Source organism: Lepidochelys olivacea, assembly GCF_965140295.1.
Source record: "Lepidochelys olivacea isolate rLepOli2 genome assembly, chromosome: 15".
In the NCBI taxonomy this organism is placed as follows: Eukaryota; Metazoa; Chordata; order Testudines; family Cheloniidae; genus Lepidochelys; species Lepidochelys olivacea.
In genome coordinates this window covers 30,842,976-30,867,800 of record NC_140425.1, presented here as the reverse complement: position 1 = coordinate 30,867,800, position 24,825 = coordinate 30,842,976, and the positions used below count along the sequence as shown (strand labels likewise).

Sequence of the window (24,825 nt, the reverse complement as noted above, 5' to 3'; positions counted from 1 at the left end):
TGCACGGAGAATATTATCAGCAGGAGAAGGAGGGGAGAAAACCTCTTGTAGTGATAATCAAGGTGGGCCATTTCCAGCAGTTAAGGAAAGCTAAACGCAATAGCTCGCTTGCTGGTCTCTTTTGACCATTACTTGCTGCCTCATTTGGCTTTGGTGGGAGTGAGCGCAAACAGCGGCCTCAAGCTTTTTGATGAATTAATGTTCCCATTCCCAACATCTCTAGGACCGTGCTTTCATATGATGCATTACTATTTAAGACAGCATCGTGAACACCCGCGGTTGGACAGGACGGGGAGAGCTTCGCAAATAGTTATTATTTTACTTTCTTGTGCAGCGTCCCCAGCCAGGGGCCAAGTGGGCAAGGCGGAGCTTTGCAAACACAGTAAACATGACTACATTTAATTGCCATGCCGTGACGCCCGTGTTGCAGCTGCGGGAACTTTATAACTACCAAAATAAATAAATAAATAAAATAAAATAAAATAAAATAAAAAAGGAGGTAATGAGTATTTAATTCCCTGTGCAGGGGCCCCGCGCCATGGTACCCGTACAGGGTTTACTCCATTTTCAGTTATTACCACGAACTCCGCAGCGGACGCAGCACCAGGACCGGACCCACTTGCTATGGACCGAGCTGTTCAGAAAGCCCAACCAAGCTCCAGCGCCTGTTGCCACGCACAACATGGCGGCCGAGCCTGGGTCCTTCCCCTCCCGCCAAGCTAAGGGGACCTTCCCTAAGGCCCCAACGTGCTCAGGGCCCGAGGCGGCTACACAGGTGCCTGTAGGAGCACGTGCACGAGCAGGCCGTGAATGCCTACTCGGAAACGGCCGTTGCCGCGGAGCTGTGTGGAGCGAGCTCCTGGCAAGTGTTCGCTCTGGTCTACGAGGGCGGTCCGGTCCGGTCCGGTCAGGCGCGCCAGCGGCAGCCCCACTGCTTGGCCGAGCTCGGCAGGCTGCGCAACTGAGGTAGCTGCACAAGATGGCGGCGGCCGGGGCCGAGGAGGAGGCGGCGGTAGCGGCGGCGGCAGCGGCGGAGGAAGAGCGGCGGCGGGAGGGGGCTCGCGAGTCGGAGGGGGAGTGCGGGGACGAGGGCGACTCGGACTCCTCGGCGGACGGCGAGGACGATGAGGAGAAGGAGAACGAGGCCGAGATCCAGCGGCTGGAGGAGCAGGTAGGGGGCGGGGAGCAGCGCGTGTCCCTCCGGCCCCGCGCGGAGCCTCCCTCAGCGGGCCCCGTCCCCGGGTCTCCCGGTCGGGCCCCCAGGGCCCCGCGCACAGAGGCGTGCCGCGGCCGTCGGGATCTCGGGGGGCGGGGGGTCCGCGCTCTCTGTTGCGCGGCTGAGGCGCTAAGGAGGCGGCGGGGCCAGGTTCGGGGTGCGCGGGAGGGAGCCCCTCGTTCCCGGCCCGCCGCCCGGGGGGCCTGGCGCGTGTAACATCGTGGCCGGGGCCGGGGCCGGGGCCGGGGCGGGGGGGGTTCCCCCCTTGCCCGAGGGCCGGCTGCCACCTCGCCCGCCGCTCTGCGGCCCCCATCGCCGTGGTGTCCGGGCGGGGGGCTCGTCAGTGTTGTTAACGAGAAAAGACACTTTCTGTAATGTACATAAACTGGTAGTATCATTTGTCGCTCTAGTTGTCTTCATCTGTAAGGATCTTTAGGGCAGGGACTGTCTGTGTGTGTGTCTGTCTATCTATACACACACACAACAGTGTCCTTGCATGTTGTGGGTGCTACTGGGCTACAAATGATTAATGAAGTATAGATATCTCTATAGAGCAAATGAATAAATATGTGAGGGAGTCTTTATTATAGTCCCTCATTAAATATTGGGGCATAGTTAGCATGTGAAGACAGTGTGGGATTTTTGTGAACCAGTGGACTAGGAATGTGGTACTATTGATGGGTGAATTTGTGGAAGAAAGTGAGTGTACTGGATTACACTTTTAGGCGTGGGGAATTCTTTCATGTATATCCATTTTGTAGGGTTAGTCCAGGATTGTATAACTCTGCTGTCTGTTTGAAATGATTTCTTAATCCTTTGCGTTTATATATAGTTTCAAATTCTTTGATCATACCCTGGAACTGCTTTCAAAAAACCAACTTTCAAATTCCAAGTTTTATAATCATGAACTGTATGTAAATTACACTGTTCCTAATCTTGTCTATTAATTTGAGAATTGAAATGTGTACCTTCTTTGGGCATCTTGCTACAGAGCCCTTTCAGTTGGAGAGACACTCAGTATTTCTACAAAAGTGTGCTAATTGCTCTGAGTTTCAGAGTGGTAATTATGAAAATGTTATACCTGTGTAAAGGAGACCTACTATTGTGTAATCCTTCAGCAATTTAATTGCTATGGCAAGCTATATGCTAACTTCAGAGGGTTTTCTTTATGCACTGATTACTGAAATAGTTGATGGCTGCGGCCACGAGCAGCACTTTTTGAGGACTGGTACAGTTTGAGAGCATGACTGTCTGGTGCTGAAATGGACTGCAAGGTGGACCCTACAGTAACAAGTCTAGGAATTTTTCTGAGCTTGAGAAAAGGGAGGCAGAACCTTAATGAGAAGAGAACTTCAGTCTTCTGACAGCTCAGAACTAGTGTATCTTGTAGATGAGAACTGTGTTTGTTAGCTATTTCCAGTTACTGTAGCGGAAGCTGAAACTCTTTAGGTTTTTATATTAGTTTACTAGAGCAAATTCTTAGTTTTTTTAAACAATGTTATTGAAAAATGGAGATTAACCCAGTTTGGATACATACCATCATTTTTACCATTGAAATGATGACTTGGTCAATATGCACAACTAACCTCTGCTCAGTGAGGCTTGCAGGCATTCGCTTATTATGCTTATCACCTGAGGATCCACACTATTAAACAGTGGTTTCTTGCTCTGAGAGCCTAATTCAATCATCTGTATCAGGTTTATAAAGAATACTTCTGACATTTTCTGACATCTGAATACTTCTGTTATATGTATATATTTCATTTTGTGCCCTGAATGCGTTTTACAAATGATAATGAATGCACTACCCCATGAGGGACAGTGGGAGGTATGTATTGTATTCATCTCACATGAACAGACTGAGGCTATGTCTACACTACCATTTAGGTCGGTATAATGTATGTTGCTCAGGGATGTGAATAAACCACCTCCTGAGCGACGACCTAAGCACCAGCTGCTGCTGCTCGTTGCAGGTGGATTAATTAAATTGATGGAGAGCTCTCTTCTGTTGGCCGAGAGCGGCTGCGTTGCTGTAAGATCTCTAGTGTAGCCATAACCTGAGACGCTGAAGTTCATGGAGTCGATGGCACAGTGCAAAATAGAACTCTGGAGTTCTGTATTCTAGTTTCCTGCCCCAGCTGCTAGATATACTCTGTCTTACATTTCTTTAAATCTCATTTTTAAAGCTTTCCATCAATGCATTTGACTATAACTGTCACTTGGACCTGATAAAACTGCTCCGCCAGGAAGGAGAGCTGGTAAAGCTTAGAAGAGCCCGCCAGAAGATGAGTGAACTCTTTCCACTTACTGAAGGTACAGGATAATTTCAGTGTTATCCTTGTGAACCCCCTCCCCCGTTTTTAGCAGCTAAACTGGACATTTTGTAAAATATTTGCATTGAATTTTAACATGAAGTCCATGAGACCAAATCAGACATCTTTGGGGATTACTGTTATGTGGATGATTCTGGCTATAATGTCCAGTGTTGAGCGTACAAACTCCTGCCAAAGGGTTAATATTTTGTAAACGTCTGAAAATGATGCTGTTGAAAGTTGCAGATAGCCCTTGAGCCAGAAGCTTTTATTTATTTATTGATGGTACAGACAGCAGCTGAGTAAGCTTCCCTACACTGCCTGGCTGATGTGCCTTGGCTCTGACATGGAAGGATCTGTTCCAGAAGAGAGGGGGAGAACAGTCTCTGTGGCTATTCAATGATTGGTATCTGCAGTGTGTTCAGAAGGGTATCGTTTGTGCTGGTGATCCCTTGTGCTATGGACCATTGTTCACCACGAATTGAACCTGACACCAATTATACTCTTTTCAAATAGGCATCATGGTAACATTCTGCCTTCACAAATAGAAATTTGCCTATATATTTGGTGCCATGGTGGTAAAAATTGGCCAAAGCTTTAGTGAAATTAACTGTAAAGGTTAAAAAAAGTGTAACAAAAAAAAATCACATTTTCAAACGATTCTGTTTAGTGATGCCAGGTTAAACTAATTTCTTATCTTTTGGACTCTCTTGAATATTCTTGGTAATGTACCTCTAAAGTTCCTGCTGTTTTACAGAAATTTGGCTTGACTGGTTGAAGGATGAGATAAGAATGGCTTCTGAAAGTACCGATCGCGAGAAGGTTTATGAGCTGTTTGAGAGAGCTGTGAAAGACTATATCTGTAAGTTGCAAACACATCCTACAAAATAAACATTTGTAGCTTTGCATTCAAATCATTGCTTTCTTTTTTCCTAAGAAGGTCTTTTCTTATGGTTAATACTGAAACTGGATCAGAAGTATTAGTATGAAAAATACTCCCCCAAAGCTTTTTTTGGATCTGTGAGGAAAAGAATAGCTGTTTAAAGGTAGGTTTCAGAGTAGCAGCCGTGTTAGTGTGTATCCGCAAAAGGAACAGGAGTACTTGTGGTACCTTAGAGACTAACAAATTTATTTGAGCATAAGCTTTCGTGAGCTACAGCTCACTTCATCGCTGTAGCTCACGAAAGCTTATGCTGAAATAAATTTGTTAGTCTCTAAGGTGCCACAAGTATTCCTGTTCTTTTTGTTTAAAAGTAATAACTCACAATCTGTTGGTGACATATAGTTGGAGATTTCAAGTTTGTGCAAATTGGAGAGAAGTCGTTGAATGATTCAGATAGATTGTATCATTTCATTTATTTCAGCGGGCAGCAGATGGTGAACACTACATTTTCTGGTTTTGTATCATGCTGTTACCTGATGAGGAGTATTTCCCTAAAGCTATTGAATCCTGTATCCCATAGTGAATTCTTCTATTCTTGTGTTTAGAAAGTGTTTTTAAAAGGCTTATTTTCAGTGCCTTGCATTTTTTCTGTAGCCCTTATTTTGTTAGTTCTTGCTGTCTTTAATGTATTTCATTGTGCCCACTATCCATGAAAGCTTTTTCAGAGTGCGTTGCCATTATTACCACAAAGACACTATCCTTTATTAACCAACCTGCTAAGTACCTCAGCCAGCCTACACTTTACAGCGCTGGACCATGGGGACTCTCATTAAAAAGAGACAAATATCTGGTACTTGTTTACACCTGTTCACCAGGCGATGGCTGCTGCTAAATACCTAATTATTGCGCTGAACAACCAGGTTCGCTTAATGTATTATGGTGGTGGAGCTAGCTGTGAAATGAATTGGCAGATATTATGGAGGTATCAGTAGTGGCTTCATAGTTAATTCTTCAGATCTGCAGGCAAAGCCACTCTTGAACGTCTAAAAACCATGTAAAAAGGAATTATTCCCTCACCTGTCATAATTGAATTGATCTCCAAGAAAAGTGACGGAATTGCTCACCCAGCGCTTCTTATCTCCATTTCCAACAGACCATTACTTTTTGTTTTTCTTTATTTTTTTTACACTGTTTTATGATAGTTTGATTAGAGCAATAAAAATAAACACTCAAAGCTAAAGGGAAAGAGAATGTGCTAGTTTTCTAATTTGCAATGGCATGTGGGGGAGTGGGATGTATGGGACTTGGGAGATGAATGGCCCACTGAGTTTTGTTGTGGAGCTGGGAACATAGTGGAGGGCTATAGAGTCACATGGGAGCTCTGGTGTTCCACCCTGCTGTCTGGCTCTGCTTTGCAGCTCTTCTGCCAACTTCTTTGTCCTTTCTTGCTCGTCTCTGCTGTCCCTATCAATGTCCAGCTCATCTTCCTTCCCACCCTTCCCTGAATGCATTAAGAGTTTGGAGTTTTCATAAACATTACAGAATAGAGCAGGTTGGAAAATGGGTTTTCCATTCCATGAAAATTTTTTGAGATGTCTAAAGTGTTTTTGTCTTGATTCGGGACAAAAATCTATTTTTTTTTTTTTTTTTTTTGGCTAAATGAAGTTCTGAAAAAAGCTTTGTTTTTGGGACATTTGGAATGTTTTATTTTGATTTCATCCATACTTTATATATATTTTAATGTGAATAAAGTAAATTTAGAAACAAAATCAAAACATTCCATTCTAAACGTGTTTTTCCAGTTTTGTTTAGAAACAAAATTTGCCAATCTATCCAATTTTGCAGAATAATTGGTTTTGCCAAAACAGCATTTTCTGACGGAAACCTGTTTTCATAGAATTTTTTTGACCACCTGTTACAGAAAATCTTTGCATCCATCCATTTTCAGCCTGATACACTTTACTTTACTTACACATACTGGTATGGAGCTACATGCGGGATGACGTACAGAGAAACTTAAGAAATCCAAACAAACCCACTACTCGTTGAAAGACATGAGTGTAATAGTTAACATGGCTGGCATTTAAGGATGCCTGTTGGTAGGTCAGATAGAAATATGTTAACTATGGGAAGGAGGAGGTACAGAAGTTGAGGTTGCAGGGGAACTGGTGAGTGGATTACACTTAAGGTTTTGAGTGACTTGCTTTTTAGGGTATGTGATGAAAAGTTATGCAGTCTCATATCCTTCGCTCTCTATACCTTGCCCATTGCCAGGGCATCCGTGCCCTTAATTGGCAGAGAAATTAGAATAATGGAAGTGTCGGGCTGGAAGGGACCTCAAAAAGTCAAGTCTGGCTCCCTTTGCTGAGGCTGGACCAGGTATACTAGACCACTTGACAAAGCCCTGGCTGGGATGATTTAACTGGGAATTGGTCCTGCTTCGAGCAGGGGGTTGGACTAGATGACCTTCTGGGGTCCCTTCCAACCCTGATATTCTATGATTCTATGATCTATGATTCCTGATGGGTGTTTGTCCAGTCTGTTTTTATAAACCTCCAATGATGGGGTTTCTACAACATCCCTTGGAAGCCTGTTCCAGAGATCAGCTACCCTTATAGCTAGAAAGTTTTTCCTTATATCTAACCTAAATCTCCCTTGTTGCAGATTAAGCCCATCATTTCTTGTCCTACGTTCGTTGGACAGGGAGAACAACTGATCATGATCCTCTTTATAAGAGACCTTAATATGAGGCTTCAGCAGTGCTGAGTGGGACTGTTACCTCCCCTGTCTTACATATGACCATCCTGTTAATATACCCTAGAATATTAGCCTTTTTTGCAATTGCATCACTTTTTTGACTCATTCAATTTATGATCTGCTATGACCCCCAGATCCTTTTCTGCAAAACTACCACTTATCCTGTTATTCCCTGTTGTGTAATTGTGCATTTGATTTTTCTTCCTATGTGAAATAATTTGCCCTTGTTTTTTATTAAATTTCATCTTGTTGATTTCAGACCATTTCTCTAATTTGTCAGGATTGTTTTGAATTCTAATCCTGGCCTTCAAAATGCTTGCAACCCCTCCCAGCTTGATGTCATCTGAAGATTTTATAAACATACTCTCTGCTCCATTATCCAAGTCATTAATGAAACTGTTGAATAGTACTGAACCCTGGACGGACTCCTGTGGGACCTCACTAGATACACCCTCCCAGTTTGACAGCAAAGCATTGATAACTTCTTTGAGAACAGTTTTTCAACCGGTTGTGCACCTGCCTTATAGTAATTTCATCTAGACCACATTTCCCTGATTTGTTTATGAGGATGTCATGTGGGACTGCGTCAAAAGCCTTACTAAAATAAAGATATTGTCTATTGCTGCTCCCCTATCCACTAGGACAGTAACCCAGTCAAATTGTATTGGGGCAAGAGTGCATCATGAAATAATATTTTAGTTTCTCTTTTTCTTTGTTCAAGTGTAGGGTGCAAGGAAAGTATATTGTTAGTATATATTAGATGCTGTGTATATGCTATAAACACTAGATGATTTGGGAAGTAGAAGGGAGACTTTTTTCCCTAGGAGAAGACTTTACTTCATTTTTTCTCATGACTTTTGTTTAGGTCCTGAAATCTGGCTGGAGTATGCTCAGTATTCGATTGGTGGCATTGGTCAGGAAGGCGGGATTGAGAAAGTTCGCTCAATTTTCGAAAGAGCGCTGACTGCAGTCGGCTTACATGTGACAAAAGGAACAGCAATCTGGGAAGCTTACCGTGAGTTTGAAAATGCCATCTTGGAAACAGTACAGGTAATGTTCAGATTTTTCTGTTATCTCAGGAGTGAGCAATTAGTGGTGTCAGTTCCAATAGGCTTCTCAACAATCAATGCATCTGTTCCATTGCTGTGGAGTGGTGTCATTTGTGATGCATGCAGTGAGGAACCTCAGTCCAGATATTAGTTTCCTTCCTGCTTTTGCATTGGCTTGGCACTCAGAAAAATAGCTTTAAATTAAACCAAATATTTCATTATTAAACACTTGTTTTTTTCTCAGTAAATATTTATCAACAAAACTCACCCATATTTGTTTTCTGTCTTTGGAGATTTTCTACCTTTCCTCAGAATTCTTTCATTTTCTTCTTCTATGTGAATGAGTGTTGGATTCCAGACAAAATTTCCAGAGCATATTTTCTCTATGAAATATGCAAGCACAAAGCCTAAAAAAATAGTCCCACAACCTGGCTGATAACATTACAACTCCTGTTTCTTGGTATTTTACAAAATAAGACATTGAAGGAGCCACTTTCAGAATGCTAATAACTATTTAAATAGGGGTAATTGGAGATCATGGTATTAAGGAATCCAGTCTTTAGTCAGGGTTGTTAGGGTACCTGGAAGTCTTAGAGGATACATTTTGTGTATGAACTTCAGGGATTTATTAAATTAGGTTAGAAACTGTCTTGCAGTTACTGACATTGGGCTTGTGAATTGCTATTATCACATGTCACTGTCTTCATCAAGAACTGTAATAGGCTTGTTGTGATCTTAAACATAATTTACAAATGTATGTACATCTCAGTTCTTGGTGAGAAATGCTACTTGCATGCCTTAAACCTCCAGACTGAGCAGCTTTCCTGTTGTGAGCTTGTACAGCTCTGTCACATGAGCCGCTTGTTTTCCATGTCTGCTTTTTAAAGATTGTCATTTGGATCTGAGGTTTGTCATGTAAAATTGCACTTGGGTGTATTGTTTATCAACCCAGGACACAAGGGAGTTGGGTAATGCTCAGTATGTCTTTGTTTGTAGCCAGCTGCTGGCAGTATTCCCTCCCCTGAACAGCAGCAGACACTCTGTGCACAGCTTGAGAAGATCCACACGTTGTTTAGGCGCCAGCTGGGGATCCCGCTGCTAGGTAAGAGTCTATGAACTTGAGAAGACTGCATTAATAAGGCTATAAGTCCTCCTTTGAGTTGGGCAATGATTATGCCACTGAGTTCTCCTTTTGGTCATGCCACAGAAAATACTGCTGCAAGGGTTGTGTATTTTTGAAGTGATAAGTCATGGATGTGTCATTCTGAGGGCTTCAGAGACTTTCTGTGCCTCTGCTTTGTTTGGAAATATTTTGCTTACTAATTGATAACTTGATTTTGCAACTCTTAAGGAAATAGATATTGCCAAAAATCTTTTAGTGATTTACATACTTTGGTGTAATGTGTCTTACAATTTAAACTAGGAACTTTTAAACAGAAGACAGTAAGGCATGAAGATGCCATGGCTATAGGCATGGTATAAGAGTAGATCTGGGTGGGAAATGGTTTTCTTGTCCCACTAAAGCTTTTGAGATTTCAGCCATTTTTTCCATTCCCCATCAGGATAAAACCGAGACCTCCTGAGGTTTTTTCCAGGGGGGAAAAAATATAAAAGAAGAGCCTACACCCCAAACTAGCCAATAGCCTGCTGGTTAGGGCGCACACCATTATCTTAGCTTTTGGTGTTTTCACCCCTAATGCCCAATAAGGTTGCCAGCTCCATCATGCTTTCACTTTCCTCTGTGTCCCCTTCCTTTAAGAGTCTAACCAAACCCAGATAAACACAGTTCTCTCACTTTTTTTGACTTGCACGTGAAAACGGTTTGGCTTGTTCTCTCTCTTCCCTAAAGCCTTAGAGTAACCCTGCTGTGTTTTTGTTCAAAACCATTGACGTTTTAAAAACAGTTCGTCTTGAGTTTGAATTAGATTGTACTATGTAGGAACCGTTACCTCAGCCCTTTAACCAAGTGGCCAAGCTATACAACTCAGTATACAAACATGACAGCATCAAAACTCATGATGCTGAGTTCAGATTACTTAGTAAAATTGTTTCAGTTACTTTGGTTCTTGATGTATATTAATAGACATGGAAACCACATATGCTGAATATGAAGAATGGTCAGAGGATCCTATACCCGAAGCAGTAATAAAGAACTACAAGAAAGCACTGCAGCAGATGGAAAAGAATAAACCATATGAAGAGGCACTGGTAACTATTTTAACCATATGTTGTGAGACTAAGCAACCTGATTTTTCTAAACAACCTCAGAAGTAAACTAGTGACTTTGAAAACCCTTTTCAGCAGTAAGCAACATAGAGGAAACTTTCCAGTTGTCTGAATTATTATTATAGACACTGTTGAGAATTTTATAGCAGCTTGAAATAGTACTGTCTATACAGTGACTCCTACATCAAGAATCATTCTACAATATTCCTGTGGTGCCCATTAGAATTCTTGTTAGTTTTCCAGACTTTCCAGACGTTTTGACCTCTTAGGGATAGAAGTGTATATTTGAACCTTCCCAGAGCCTGACCTGTATTCAGAGATTGGTGAAAATCAAAGACCATAATCCAGGTCCACTGCTTAGAGTTCTCCCAGATCTGCTGATGTTTTTGGGGCTAAACTCTTGTTCTTCAGAATATTGTTCTTGGCCTGTAAAATGCTGTTTTGATTCAAGGTTGATCTGTGTATCTTCCTGACTGTTTCCTTTTTGTACTCATATTTGTGTTCTAGTTAGTTGCTGAAACACCAAAGCTAGCAGAATATCAAGCCTATATTGACTTTGAGATGAAAGCAGGGGATCCAGCTCGCATTCAGTTAATCTATGAGCGTGCTCTGGCTGAGAACTGCCTTGTGCCTGATCTGTGGGCACGTTACAATCAGTATCTGGTAAGGAAAGCAAAAGAATATTATCTTTACCCTATTTTGTAGCCATACGTGTCTCCTCAGACTCAGTGTTGGATTCTGCCTCAGTTTCCCCACTTTCATGTAAGCAGTCAGGCCAGCTAATCAGACAGCTGTGACAGGTGACCAGATGTCCTGATTTTATAGGGACAGTCCTGATATTTGGGATTTTGTCTTACGTAGGTGCCTATTCTCCCCCCGCCCCGGTCCTGATTTTTCACACTTGCTATTTAGTCATCCTAAACTGTGTCAATTAAGTTTTCACCAGTATCTCTCTCCTTTTTCTCAGGGATGCATTTATTGTTCAAACACAGACACACTTTGACATTGATCAGAACAGGTAAATTGGGTCCTGCCCTCTGGTCGATCCCAATGTGTTTTGTGTGTGGATGGGAAGGCGGTTAGAGCCAATACCCAAGTAAGAGCCCAGGTTAACTCTGCAGTGAGGACATAGCCATACTGAGCTGCTTCCTAGTCTCCTATCTTACCTCCTGGAAAGTATTGAGTTAGGCGCAGGTGCTATACCTAGGTCCCTTAAAGGGGGTGTCTTATGCTGTGATGCTAAATTATTTTTTCTTTCTTGCGCTCTAAGCGACTAAGAGGTTATTGGGGATTCATTCAGTGCTTTTATTGACATCTGTCTCAGTACATCTGGTAGCATAGCAGAATGGGTTAATTGCTTGTGGTTTGTGCCCATTGAAAGTGGGACTAATATGCTACACTGTAACAGGGTGTAACATCTCCTCTCCCTTTTGAGGTGGTCAACTTGAAACTACAATTCTCAAAATTTATCTGAAATCAAAACCTGCTTTTTTTTTTTTTTGAAGGCAGCTTTTTTTTTTTTTTTTTTTTTTTTTTTGGTAATGTATATGTCTGTGTTGGGGGCCTGTCTAATGAGAGGAGCAGTGGGCTGTTTTGCATCTTTTAATTAATCGTGTGGTTATTTTAGGACCGGCAGTTGAAAGTGAAAGAATTGGTGCTCTCAGCACATGATCGAGCTGTTAGGAATTGTCCCTGGACTGTCGGGCTGTGGAATCGGTATCTTTTAGCAATGGAGAGGCACAGAGTTGATCATCAGATTGTTTCTGGTAACGAAATACTGCTGTCATTAGTTATTTACCCTGTACAGAGCTAGCTTCCAAAGTGTTTGGACCAGGATGTTTTCTTGTAGACGAATGATGATGTGCATAGTATTGAACAAGGAATGGAACCCATTCTGAAATATCACTAGAACTAGGTTGGATTAATGGAAACACAGTGGAACCATTTTACAGTAAAGTCTTTTTCCTGCAACAATTTCACGTTTAAGCAGAGGTTTCATTATAACCATAATTGCACATTACTGAGTTGAAACAAATTTGCAGTTTTCATACTAATTTGCCAAATCAGAATATATTATATACAGGTTCTACTGCATCATTCAGTTTTTCGAAGTGTAACTTTTGATTCATAAAACCACAGAAATAGCTCCCTCCCATCCCCCAATCTACTAATTCCAGTTATTGGCAAAGGGAACAAAAGCAAATACATGTTTGGTTTTATTTTTCTCCCTAGAAAACTTTGAAAAGGCTCTGAATGCTGGTTTTATTCAGGCTACGGATTATGTAGAGATCTGGCAGGCATATCTTGATTATCTAAGAAGAAGGGTGGATTTTACACAAGGTAACTATATATAAACTTATGAGAATAACTCTCCTTAGTTTAGAGACTAACAAATTTATTTGAGCATAAGCTTTCATGAGCTACAGCTCACTTCATCGGATGCATTCAGTGGAAAATACAGTGGGGAGATTTATATACATAGAGAACATGAAACAATGGGTGTTACCATACACACTATAGCGAGAGTGATCAGGTAAGGTGAGCTATTACCAGCAAGCGGGGGGAGGGCGGGAAGAGAAACCTTTTGTAGTGTTAATCAAGGTGGGCCATTTCCAGCAGTTGACAAGAACGTTTGAGGAAGGGGGGTGGGGGGGAAATAAACATGGGAAATAGTTGTACTTTGTGTAATGACCCATCCACTCAGTCTTTATTCAAGCCTAAGTTAATTGTAAAAAGAAAAGGAGTACTTGTGGCACCTTAGAGACTAACCAATTTATTTGAGCATGAGCTTTCGTGAGCTACAGCTCACTTCATCGGATGCATACCGTGGAAACTGCAGCAGACTTTATATACACACAAAGAATATGAAACAATACCTCCTCCCACCCCACTGTCCTGCTGGTAATAGCTTAAGTGATAAGCTGGACATTCGTGAAGAAACCATAGTAGGCTAAAGGAAACGGAAATCATTATTTTAAGGTGCAGATATATTTCTCTGTTTTTCTAAAGACTCAAGTAAAGAACTAGAAGAGCTGAGGTCTGCATTTGCACGTGCAGTGGAATATTTAAAACAAGAAGTGGAAGAACGTAAGTCAGAGCTTTGAAATATTCTCATTCTTTTCATTCCAAAATGGCTTCTTTTCTATTCTGTGTGTGTTACGTTGAGGCTGAGGTATATTCATTTTCTGATAATGTTCTAAGCTTGGACCACAAATGTGGTAAATCTGTAATGCAAGTCTTTTGCTGTAGTGTTACAAATACTTTGCTTGTGAATCACTGCTTTTAAACATGTGTCAAACAACTCTGCTTTTTTTTTTTTTAATCTGAAGGTTTTAGTGAAAGTGGGGATCCATCCTGCACTATAATGCAGAACTGGGCAAGGATTGAGGTAATATTTTCTTCAATCAGTTGTATTTAAATTGTGTTTATAGAGGTGTACATACTCCTTCCTCTGAACCATTGGGCCCTTGTGTCAGTGTTCTGTATAGCTGAGGCTTTCTCCCTGTTCCACCACAACCACTCCAAACTGATCAACCACTCATGGTGTACCTGAAGGCATGAGTTCAAAGACCCTTGAGTAGGCAGCAGTCTGATTCAGATTAGAAACAAGACTCATGGTATCTGTTCCTTGCTTTGCCACAATCTTGTTCAACATTGGATAAGTCACCTCTTTCATTTTTTTACACGTATAAAAGGGGATATATGCCTAACTTGCACAGATATTATAATCACAACATGCTTTGGTTTCCTCAAAGGTGCTAATGAAGATCATTTCAGTAGTACTGGCTGTAAAACTTTCCTATTTAAATAGGGCATCTGTTGTATCTATAAATATGAAGAAAGATGTTTTAATGTCTCATTATTTTTAAAGGTGTTCAGTCACAAATAATATCTGAAATTAAAGACATTCAGAAATATTTAAATAAGATGTTATATAATGTATAAACTGAAATATGTCTGGCAACCAGCGGTCAACATTGGGATGAGAACAGCTCTAACTGTGGAGAAGTTAGCTTTTGATAGCAATAGTTTATTCTGACATTTCTTGCATGTCACTTAAAAGGTTTGCAAAGTGTGATGAATGTGCCTTTCTGGTTTCCTCTGTGTGGATGATTCTTACCTATATTGAATTTTTTTTAATGTTGCCTTTTTAGGCTCGCCTGTGTAACAATATGCAGAAGGCCAGAGAGCTCTGGGACAGCATTATGACTAAAGGGAATGCCAAATATGCCAATATGTGGTTAGAATACTATAACTTGGAACGGTAAGGACTTGGCTTAATGAAGCAATGATTTAATTTCTGCCTCAGTTTCTCCATTTGCAAGATGGGTCCAATGTGGTTCACTGGGTCATGTTTGTTTGATGTTTAAGTGCTTTTGAGATCTTCTAGGGAAAGCTGCTGTAGAATCGCTAAGTTTTATAATAATGGGTTATGCATGTTATCTGGGAGTGAAAGCAGCAAATATAATTGCTCCTTATTGTCACATTTCCCCAATTCAGGGCCCATGGAGATACCCAGCACTGTAGGAAGGCCTTGCATCGAGCTGTGCAGTGTACAAGTGACTACCCAGAGCATGTCTGTGAGGTGCTGCTATCTCTTGAGAGGATAGAAGGTAACTTCTGTAGCCCACTATCGTGTCACTTTCTTGGTTTATTAAGTCCAAAGTTATTGGCCAGCGGAACTCCTGTGTCGTGAACTCTTAAGTTAGTGAGGCTGTGCTTCTGGTGAAGTAGAATGGTAGTCCTGAATTGTTCTGGTACACAGTGCATTTTCTCAAGAAACCTCTACTTTCAGGGAAGTTCTGGGCAGGAAAAATTCTTGACTGGGTTCTGATCCAGAGCCCATTGAAGTCGATGGGATTCTTTCAGTTGACTTCAGTGCACTTTGCATCACACCCTATAAAAGGCTTCCATTGAATTTGATTTTATTCTAATCCTTTTAAAGACCACTAGGTAGATTAGGACTTTGTTTTTGCATTGTGTCTAATGATAGGTAATATTGAGGGATATTTCTAAAAGTTTCTTTTTCTTTAGTAAACATGTTTTTTTCCCCCAAATTATGGGAAGAGTAAAAATCATTTTTTGTATCCTATAGGCACTTTAGAAGACTGGGATGCAGCTGTTCAAAAAACGGAAAATAGACTAGCTCGAGTTAATGAACAAAGAGTAAAGGTCAGAATTTCTTTATATGAACTATCCGAGAAGTCAGTAGGAAACTGTTATTCCAAGGTCATCTTTACAGGAGTGTTTTGACTTAAGCTTCTTCTGTTAAGCCCCACAGATGATCTTGAAATATCTTCAAGACTAAGGCCTTGTCTACACTGGCAAGTTGCTGCTCAGAAAAGCAGCTTTCTGCTGTGTTACTCCTGAGGTGTACACACTGCCAAGCCACTAGTGCGCAGAAACTCCTCAGTTGCAGTGTTACAAAAAACCACTTAAAGCGCAGAGGCTCCAGCGCTGTATTGGCAGTGTAAACACATTACAGCACAGAAAGCAATCAACTGGCCTCCGGAAGTGTCCCATAATCCCTCACATGTCCACTGTGCTCATTGTTTTGAATTCAGCTGCCCTGGAGACATGCTCCTCTCCCCTTTCAAAACACTGATTCTGACAGCCCTTGCATGCTGTGCTGATTTGCTCTGGGACACAAAGCAAACCTTTAATGTGGAATGCTCCTGCTGTTGAACACAGGCAGATGTGTGTATGAGAGAGGGAGAGAGAGAGAGACAGACAGATTGCTGTGCAGAGAGCTGGAGAGGGAGATGGGGCGGGGGTTGATGTCAGGGTTTCCCGCTCCCTCAGGACTAGTTGCTTCCCACCACTGACTGACTGAACTTACAAGACAGCATGCTGACACAGTCTCTGTCCCCCAAAACACACTGTCTCTCCCCCGCCCCCCCCACTCTGCCCTCCCCCTTCAGTTGAAAAGCAGTTGTCAATGTAGTCGAATGCCCATGGAGCAATGGGATTGGGAAACCTGCGATCATCATGTGATGCTGTGCCTGCCCTATAAGGCACTGCAAACCCTTCCCAAAGCACCCTGCGGCCAGTTGCACAGTGGGATACCTACCACAGTGCACTGCTCTCTGCCATTGCAAGAGCTGCTGATGTGGATGCACTCCACTGTCACGAGCACAGTGTGGACATGCAGCAGCGGTTTAATTCCAGTGCTTTAATAAAAGTGGTATAACTTGTTGTGCAGAAATTTGCTAGTGTAGACCTATCCTAAAAATTGCTAACTTCCTAGTGTATTGATATAACTAGTTTCTTCTGTAGCGGACGTCTAGTTGATCCTTATGAAGAGGTAAAATTAACATGACAATTAAAACTATGGAAATGACCAACTAAAATCTATGTGTTAAGTGATCCTCCCGCTTGGGCTGTGTGTATAAAGCTTAGGGGACGAATCTATATCTCATTGCTATAGATACAAGCAACATACTTCTAAAAAGAAGTGCCTCAGAAAAAATCTGCGTCAGTTTGCAGTGACTGACAAAACTCCTCAATGTTTCCAGGCTGCTGAGAAGGAAGCTGCTCTTGTGAAGCAGGAAGAAGAAAAAGCTGAACAACGAAAGCAGGCTCGGGCTGAGAAAAAAGCTTCCAAAAAGGCTAAAAAAATGAAACCTGGAGACAAACGCAAAGCAGAAGATGACGACGATGGAGAGTGGGGGCAAGAGGAGGAAGGTATAAACTGTAGCTTAACATTTTTCACCACTTAAGACAGCAGGACTTTTAGTTGCCTTTCTGCAGTCAGCACAGGTCAAGGAAGTCTTGTTGGGGTCTCCTTGTAGCTGTGTGTTGCAAAGGGATCTTAATTTATCTCCACCTGTCAATCACAAAACTGCCTCTGTTGCATTTTTTGGTCATCAGTGATCATAAAATGAAATAGTGAGTGAAGACTTAAATTACCTTAATAATTGAAATAAGTTTAAAAGAATGCTCATTAGATACGTCTCCTGGCTTACACAATTATTTCATTGCATATAAACATAAATTGAATGAGGTGGCAAAGTTTCCAGATGATACTAAACTGCTCAAGATAGTTAAGACCAAAGCAGACTGTGAAGAACTTCAAAAAAACCTCACAAAATTAAGTGATTGGGCAACAAATTGGCAAATGAAATTTAATGTGGATAAATGTAAAGTAATGCACATTGGAAAAAAAACCCCAACTATACATACCGTGTGATGGGGGCAAATTTAGCTACAGCTAATCAGGAGAAAGATCTTGGAGTCACTGTGGATAGTTCTCTGAAGACATCCATGCAGTGTGCAGCGACAGTCAAAAAAGCAAACGGGATGTTAGGAATCATTAAAAAAGGGATAGAGAATAAGATGGAGAATATCTTATTGCTCTTTTATAAATCCATGGTACGCCCACATCTTGAATAGTGTGTATGGATGTGGTCCCCTCATCTCAAAAAAGATATACTGGCATTAGAAAAGGTTCAGAAAAGGGTAACTAAAATAATTAGGGGTTTGGAACGGTTCAGAAAAGGGTAACTAAAATGATTAGGGGTTTGGAATGGGTCCCATATGAGGAGAGATTAAAGAGGCTAGGACTTTTCAGCTTGGAAAAGAGGAGACTAAGGGGGGATATGATAGAGGTCTATAAAATCATGAGTGGTGTGGAGAAAGTGAATAAGGAAAAGTTATTTACTTGTTCCCATAATATAAGAACTGGAGCCACCAAATGAAATTAACGGGTAACAGGTTTAAAACAAATAAAAGGAAGTTCTTCACACAGCAGACAGTCAACCTGTGGAACTCCTTGCCTGAGGAGGTTGTGAAGGCTAGGACTATAACAGGGTTTAAAAGAGAACTGGATAAATTCATAGAGGTTAAGTCCATTAATGGCTTTTAGCTAGGATGGGTAAGGAATGGTGTCCCTAGCCTCTGTTTGTCAGGGGGTGGAGATGGATGGCAGGAGAGAGATCACTTGATCATTACCCGTTAGGTTCACTCCCTCTGGGAAACCTGGCATTGGCCACTGTCGGTAGACAGGATACTGGACTGGATGGACCTTTGGTCTGACCCATTCTTATGTATTATCTAAACCCCAATTAGCTGAAATCTCCCTATTTTCCCCCTGACTCTATGTATGTCCTCCAAGCTATTCAAACAATTTGCATTTTCCTGTATTTATAACAGCGTTTCAGAAGGTTGAAACAAAAGTTTCTTGTGGAATGTCCCCCAGAGGGAGGAACATGCACACAGCCTTACTCAGGCTGGTTTGAGAAGACTGCTCATTTTTGGAAAGAATGCTATTACCCACTTGTTTGTGGGGAGGGAAAAACACCTGATCATGCATATAGTTACAATGTGTGCGATGAGATAGGAAGTGGAAAAATTTGCCTGCTAACCTTGTTTCCCTTTAAAGCCTTCACTGTCCTAGGCATGCAGTCCTTATCTCTCCAACTCGAAAAGGATTGCTCTTCTTTGTGTTAGGATTTTATTTTGCACCTGCAGTTCCAGGTGCTGAGCACTTCCCTAGATCAGGCTGTTAGAGAAAGGCAGCCTTTCCCTTAATATATATGTAAATAAAACCCTGCTGTTTGCTAGAACATCTAGGTCATTTAAAGCTTTTGTTTCACTAAACAGCAGAGCAGCCCAGCAAGAGACACAAGGGTGATGGTGACAGTACGCATGCTGAAGAAGAGGTGGAAGATATGGAGATAGAAACTGGCCTGTTTGGGAGAAGTACACCTGCGAGACCAGCTGTTTCCTCTAAACAAAAGGAAAAGGCACCTGCAAGCCGAAAAGAAGCTCCCAGAGTTCTCCATGACAGTGCTAAAGATAATGTCACCGTTTTTGTCAGCAATCTTTCTTATAGCATGGCAGACCCTGAAGTGAAACTGAAAGAGCTCTTTGAGAGCTGTGGGGAAGTGGTGGAAATCCGTCCCATATTTTCTAACAGGGGGACTTTCCGGGGCTACTGCTATGTAGAATTTATCGATGAAAAATCAGCTCTACAGGCCCTGGGATTGGATCGCAGGATTGTGGAGGGGAGGCCAATGTTTGTTTCTCCCTGTGTTGACAAGAACAAGAATCCAGATTTTAAGGTACACTACTTCTTAATCATTCAATAAATAACCTTACTGATGAGATTGTATAGGAAAACTAGCAGCATGTCTAGTCTCCAGTAATCTTCCAAGTGATCAACCCTGCGCTAACCTCTTCATACTAGCAATCCAGAATTTACGTTGAGAAATATCTGCACTAGATACGCTTGGTGCATGTCGGTGACATTTTTTGACACAATAGATTATCAATAAATAGCTTGATTGGTACCTTAGTGCAGTGGTTCTCAACCTTTTCTGTACTCTCCTGTTACTACAGGAAAAAAAATCACTCCTCTTCCCTCTCCCCCGCCCGCCCTTTGCAATTTAGCCATAAATAAGGGAGGGTAATTGTGCTGCCTTGTTGATTGAGAAACCCACACTGTGATCTCTTTGGATGGTGCTAGATAAAGTGAAAGGCACTTGACTGGTTGAGCCTCCAAAGCATTTGAAGCCCTTCAGAATTCTTGCATCTTTTCAGGTAGCTGAGACACACGCTAGAGCTGACTTCTGCAGTGATCAGTGTATCTCTGACTGTCTACATTTGAATAAATCCTCCATCATTTGTGTACTCAGTGTAGTAACTGTACTTCTCAAAAAGCTCCCAGCTGTATATTTTTCAAATAATCTGTAATATGCTTTTCAAGAGGCTGCAGCTAGTGCTAGGTACATAACTAGTAATACAGGGAAAGGTTTGCGCCAAATACGGCAGAAGTAACCATTTGCAGGTATTGTATATAGTGAACTTTTATCCACTCATGATCCCAAAGTGCAGTGTTTGTGAAGCACATCAGCACTTCAATTGACAGCCGTGGAAGTATAGTCACTATCCTTAAAGTCTTGCTAATGTTTCTGTGTTAGATGCAGAGGGGGTGTGTACGCGCACGCAACTTGCTACGCTAGCTAGATATCATATATTATTTTAACGCTCAAAATATAGCATGAAGACACCGTTAGGGAAGCTATTCCTGAACTTGGAGCAGACCTATACTATTGTAGAGACTCATTGGGGTGAAACCTTTGCTTGCTTAGAGCTCAGACTGAATTCTTAGAAGTGCGTACCTGTTAGTGGTATAGTTGTAGTGCCTAAGAGCTCCAAGCAGGACAGAGGCCCTATTGTGTTAAGTGCTGTTATAATCACATAAGACACACAACCCCAGTCTCATACTAATATTTAATAGTCTGAAATTATGGCGTAAACTGGACATAGGTTCTCTGAATGTCTGCAACTGGACAGGAATGAATGTCCCTTTTTTACCCCAGGTGTTCAGGTACAGCACTGCACTAGAGAAGCATAAACTATTTATTTCTGGTTTGCCATTTTCCTGCACTAAAGAAGAGCTGGAGGAGATGTGTAAAGCACATGGAAATGTGAAAGACATTAGGCTAGTCACTAATCGAGCTGGGAAACCTAAGGTAAGTGTCCAGCTCCCATGTTAATCTAATGTTAACGTTAATCTAAATTTTAAAATAAACTTCAAAAGGAATCTCTTGGATATTTTGGGTCCAAAAGATAGATTTTTGTGTTTAAAATCAAACAAGGGAGTTGGAATGTTTTCACAAGCTATTCTTAATCCAAAACCAGATTTATATCTTTTGCGGTATCTGTAACCCAAACTTTTCAGCATTGTGTTAGTGCATGAGCACCAAAAAGTGAAACTGAGTCAGTCTGTCTTGTCCAAATTAAGTGAAATGCAAAAAGTATGGGTATAAATAGGAGAAAAAGATGTTCTGTAGAACTTTCAATTTTAGTAATAGGCACTGGTAGTCTGTGAAGAATATGTATTTTTTAAACTGATCTCACCTGACAGTATCCTTCTGATATAAGTATATGGAAATACAGCTGTGATCATAACTAGTTATAAAACTACTTCAGTTGTTTTTAATTCTTTGACTCTAGTGATCTCAATATGTCTTCCAGCAATGGATGTGGCAGTAAGGAATTAGCCACCTCATCTCATGACAGATTTTGTTAGATTTACACCTGTATAAAATTAAGGACATTCATTAAATCAGCTGCTGTTCCCTGAAAATGTTGCCCTTCCACATTTTACTCAAATAGACATGATTAAGTGGTAGTCACTCTAACAGCTGTCGTCCTGCTAATCATGTGTAAGTTGCGTGTACTAAGAGCTTGCAGATCCATTTTAAAGCAAAATAACCTTTCAAAAATGGTTCCCACTGTAGGTCTTGTAATCGATGCTCTCCACATGCTTCGCTTAGCCTAAATAGTATGTTCAGAGCTTGGCTTGAGCTGGGATTCCTACTTAAAAGCCATAGAATTTATTAAATCATTCATAGCTTAAACAAGGTCACATTTAAAACTGGATATATTTTTATGGTCCAGAATGATGTGTCTTCAGAGATTATCCAGCCTTAAGAGTGCATACAAACTATGGGGCCCGAAGAGCAACGGTAACACAATTAGAAGGGCATAGTTTTGCACTTCGTGAAGTCGCTGCCAGTATCACTGGCCTGCTGTGCAGTGACAGCTGCTAGAAATCTCCTGTGTTGTGTGGGAGGAAGTGCCTCCATGCAGCCTCTCCTTATCCATGTTGAATTTGAAATGAGTGGGGAAACTCTCACCCACGTGGACCATCAGCAGTGTGGTTAGCAGCTGCTGTACAGTGAAACCTGAAGAGAGGACCATTGCCTTTGGGGAATGCTTTGTTACTGATGACTTAAAAGTATTCCCATGTGGTTTGTAGGACAAATTTCTCCAATCCTTCAGAGACCACTTCTACCATTCAGTGTTGATGATGTTGCCTAAAATATATTGGCTGCTCTTGAAACTAAAGTAACTGCTTATGCCATAGGGTAATGGATGTTTTAACCTAGTAAAGAATTGCAGCAGATTCCAGGTGGATCTTGCCCTTGTAGCTGCTAGATGATGCTGCATGGACTCTCACTAACTTTCACTGGGCTAACCTGTAAATCTGATGATTCTTTCCAACCCTATGGTCTCAGCCTGGTTTCAGATACTCGAGAGCTGCAGTGAGGTCTCACCATGAAGACCGCATTCTGTGGTGTAGCGCTTGAGTGACTGTTTACCTACTTGCTAATGTACAAAATACATTTTCAATTAAAAGGGGTCTCATGAGGAGCAGGTAGCAAACTCTGGTCTCTAAACAGCCATATAGCTTTGAATTTTTCAGCACACCTGCAGTTTCACTGTGAAGTGTGGGACTTCATCTCAGCCGTATGTCATGTCTATAACCTACCATTGTCACTTCAGTCATCTCAGTTGAGTAAGTTCTGTGCAGAAGCTGTCATGCAGAAAATATACACTGACACTTACCTAATTTGTCTTCAGGGCCTGGCCTATGTAGAGTACGAAAATGAAGCGCAGGCCTCGCAGGCTGTATTGAAAATGGATGGCCTGACAATTAAGGAAAATGTCATCAAGGTGGCAATCAGTAATCCACCTCTCCGAAAATTCCCAGACAAACCTGAGGCAGGGAGAACCTCGCAGTCTATGGTACCACGACAGATTTATGGAGCGTAAGTATTCATGGCATGTATTGCTTGTGGATGCTTAGAAAACATCAGGTCTGCAACACAGGGATACTTAGGAACCGCACCAAGGACAGGTGTGGATAATGTTTGAAAGGTGCTATAGAAGTGCCTTACTGTTATGGTTTAGGGAGTGGCGAATTCACAGGGTTGGTAATGGGATGTAGACGCTTCCCACTTCTAGATTGCTAGTTCAAATCCAGCCCAGCCCAGTGCAGCAGTGACTGAAAGGTACCATGGTGTTGATGGCTGTTTTGATGATGATTTCTGATGTGAACATTTGAGCATAAAACTGGCCTGAATTATCTGCTATTGGCAGTCTTGGCAAATTGGCTAGGGTTTGAAATGGGTAGGAAGGCAGAGCTCTCCTTTCATCTTGCAAAGGTACTCCCACAGATACGGGTTTAAGGCACGCTAGTAGACCAGGGTTGTGCTGCTGCTGTGTATCTGTTCAGTGGATAAACAGGAGACTTCGGTCTCCAGGGCTGTCAGGGTTGGTGCCTTTTGCCAGCACTAAAATACTTTTTCAAAGGGCAACAAAATGAAAGCAACATAAACACTGCATTGCCTGTTAATAAGCGAGAAAGGAACAGTAGTTAAATGGGTGTTCCTTTTGGCAAACAAACCTTTGTTTCTTTCCTCTTGATTCAAATTAATGTACCAAAACCACCCCCTCAAAACTACTTAATATTCTCAAACATGCCTTTTGTTTTTTTTTAGACGGGGGAAGGGCAGAACTCAGCTCTCAATGGTGCCTCGTGCATTACAGCGCCAGAGCAATCTTGTGACAAAGGCCGAGAATGGGATGGTCCAGAATTCACCAGCAACTTCATCTGCATCCACTGAGGAGCCTAAAAAGATGTCCAATGCTGATTTTGCCAGAATGCTACTGGAAAAGTGAGCAAGAGTAAAATGAGAAATGCCTTTTTGGAAGCCATGTTGTGTCCTTATTTATGCTAGCAAGAGAAACAGCCAATCACACTCATGTGTAAATACTTCTCTGGACTGTTGCATTCACCGAGATCCAGAACGGGGCTGTACAAATCCAGTTTTTATTTTTCTCTGAGAGCAAAAAGGTATGTTTCTTGTTCCGGTAAAATAGCTTTAAATGATTCCTCATATTGAGGGTAATGGGGGGGAAATCTTCACTTTACAGATTGGGTACAAGATGAAGTTTTATGGAGTATTCTTTTTTACTTTTTTAAAGAATGAGATGGTTGAGTAAAAGCTTAATGCTGTGATTTAGAGCCCCACTGGTCACAAGGGTTTGGTTGGTGATGGTAAACAGCCTCTGTGGCAACATACAACCCATCTTACACACACACAGACTTATTTCAGAAGTCCTGGGCCCGTACACCTCCTTCCATTTAAAAAGTTCATATGACAGATGCTAGTAACTTCACCACAATGGCCTATTTTAATATTGAGAGGGGAGGGAATTCTATAAAAATGTATTCAATGGATGTTCTGCTCGAGTTGCTCTGGTTTTATATTGTGTATTTGTAAATGACATTCAAACTTATTTTTAAGCTTCATAAACAATATTAGAGCTGGTACCTTTGTTTCATGTAAAAGCTGTATATGGTACTGCGGACCATTTTACCTTTTGTTTGCTAAATGACTATTCCATGGCTTGACAGTTGCTTTCTGTATGGTTTGCTGCTTGAATTTTGTTTTGTACACAATGTGAAGTGCGAGTTATTGCTTTATTAAACTAAAGTTCTCAAAGGTTTTTTAAAATACTGTCGCTTTTGTTTAGATGTGGTGTCTGAATTGTGTACGGTAGCAGTATGATATTGATACCTAGCTT

General features: G+C 41.5%; 1 protein-coding gene across 1 annotated transcript; it reads left to right on the top strand.

Annotated features, from left to right (window-relative positions):
- The first annotated feature begins 865 nt into the window (after positions 1 to 865).
- On the top strand, positions 866 to 24,736 carry SART3 (spliceosome associated factor 3, U4/U6 recycling protein). Its single transcript, XM_084648633.1, has 19 exons — positions 866 to 1,171; positions 3,403 to 3,529; positions 4,286 to 4,390; positions 8,034 to 8,218; positions 9,214 to 9,319; positions 10,301 to 10,425; positions 10,951 to 11,106; positions 12,071 to 12,209; positions 12,676 to 12,783; positions 13,453 to 13,530; positions 13,773 to 13,831; positions 14,598 to 14,707; positions 14,944 to 15,056; positions 15,539 to 15,615; positions 16,959 to 17,127; positions 19,045 to 19,505; positions 20,766 to 20,918; positions 22,816 to 23,003; positions 23,736 to 24,736. Exons 1-19 carry the CDS (start codon positions 980 to 982, stop codon positions 23,914 to 23,916), a joined length of 2,832 nt encoding a protein of 943 aa, XP_084504759.1. The 5' UTR covers positions 866 to 979; the 3' UTR covers positions 23,917 to 24,736.
- Positions 24,737 to 24,825: the final 89 nt, after the last annotated feature.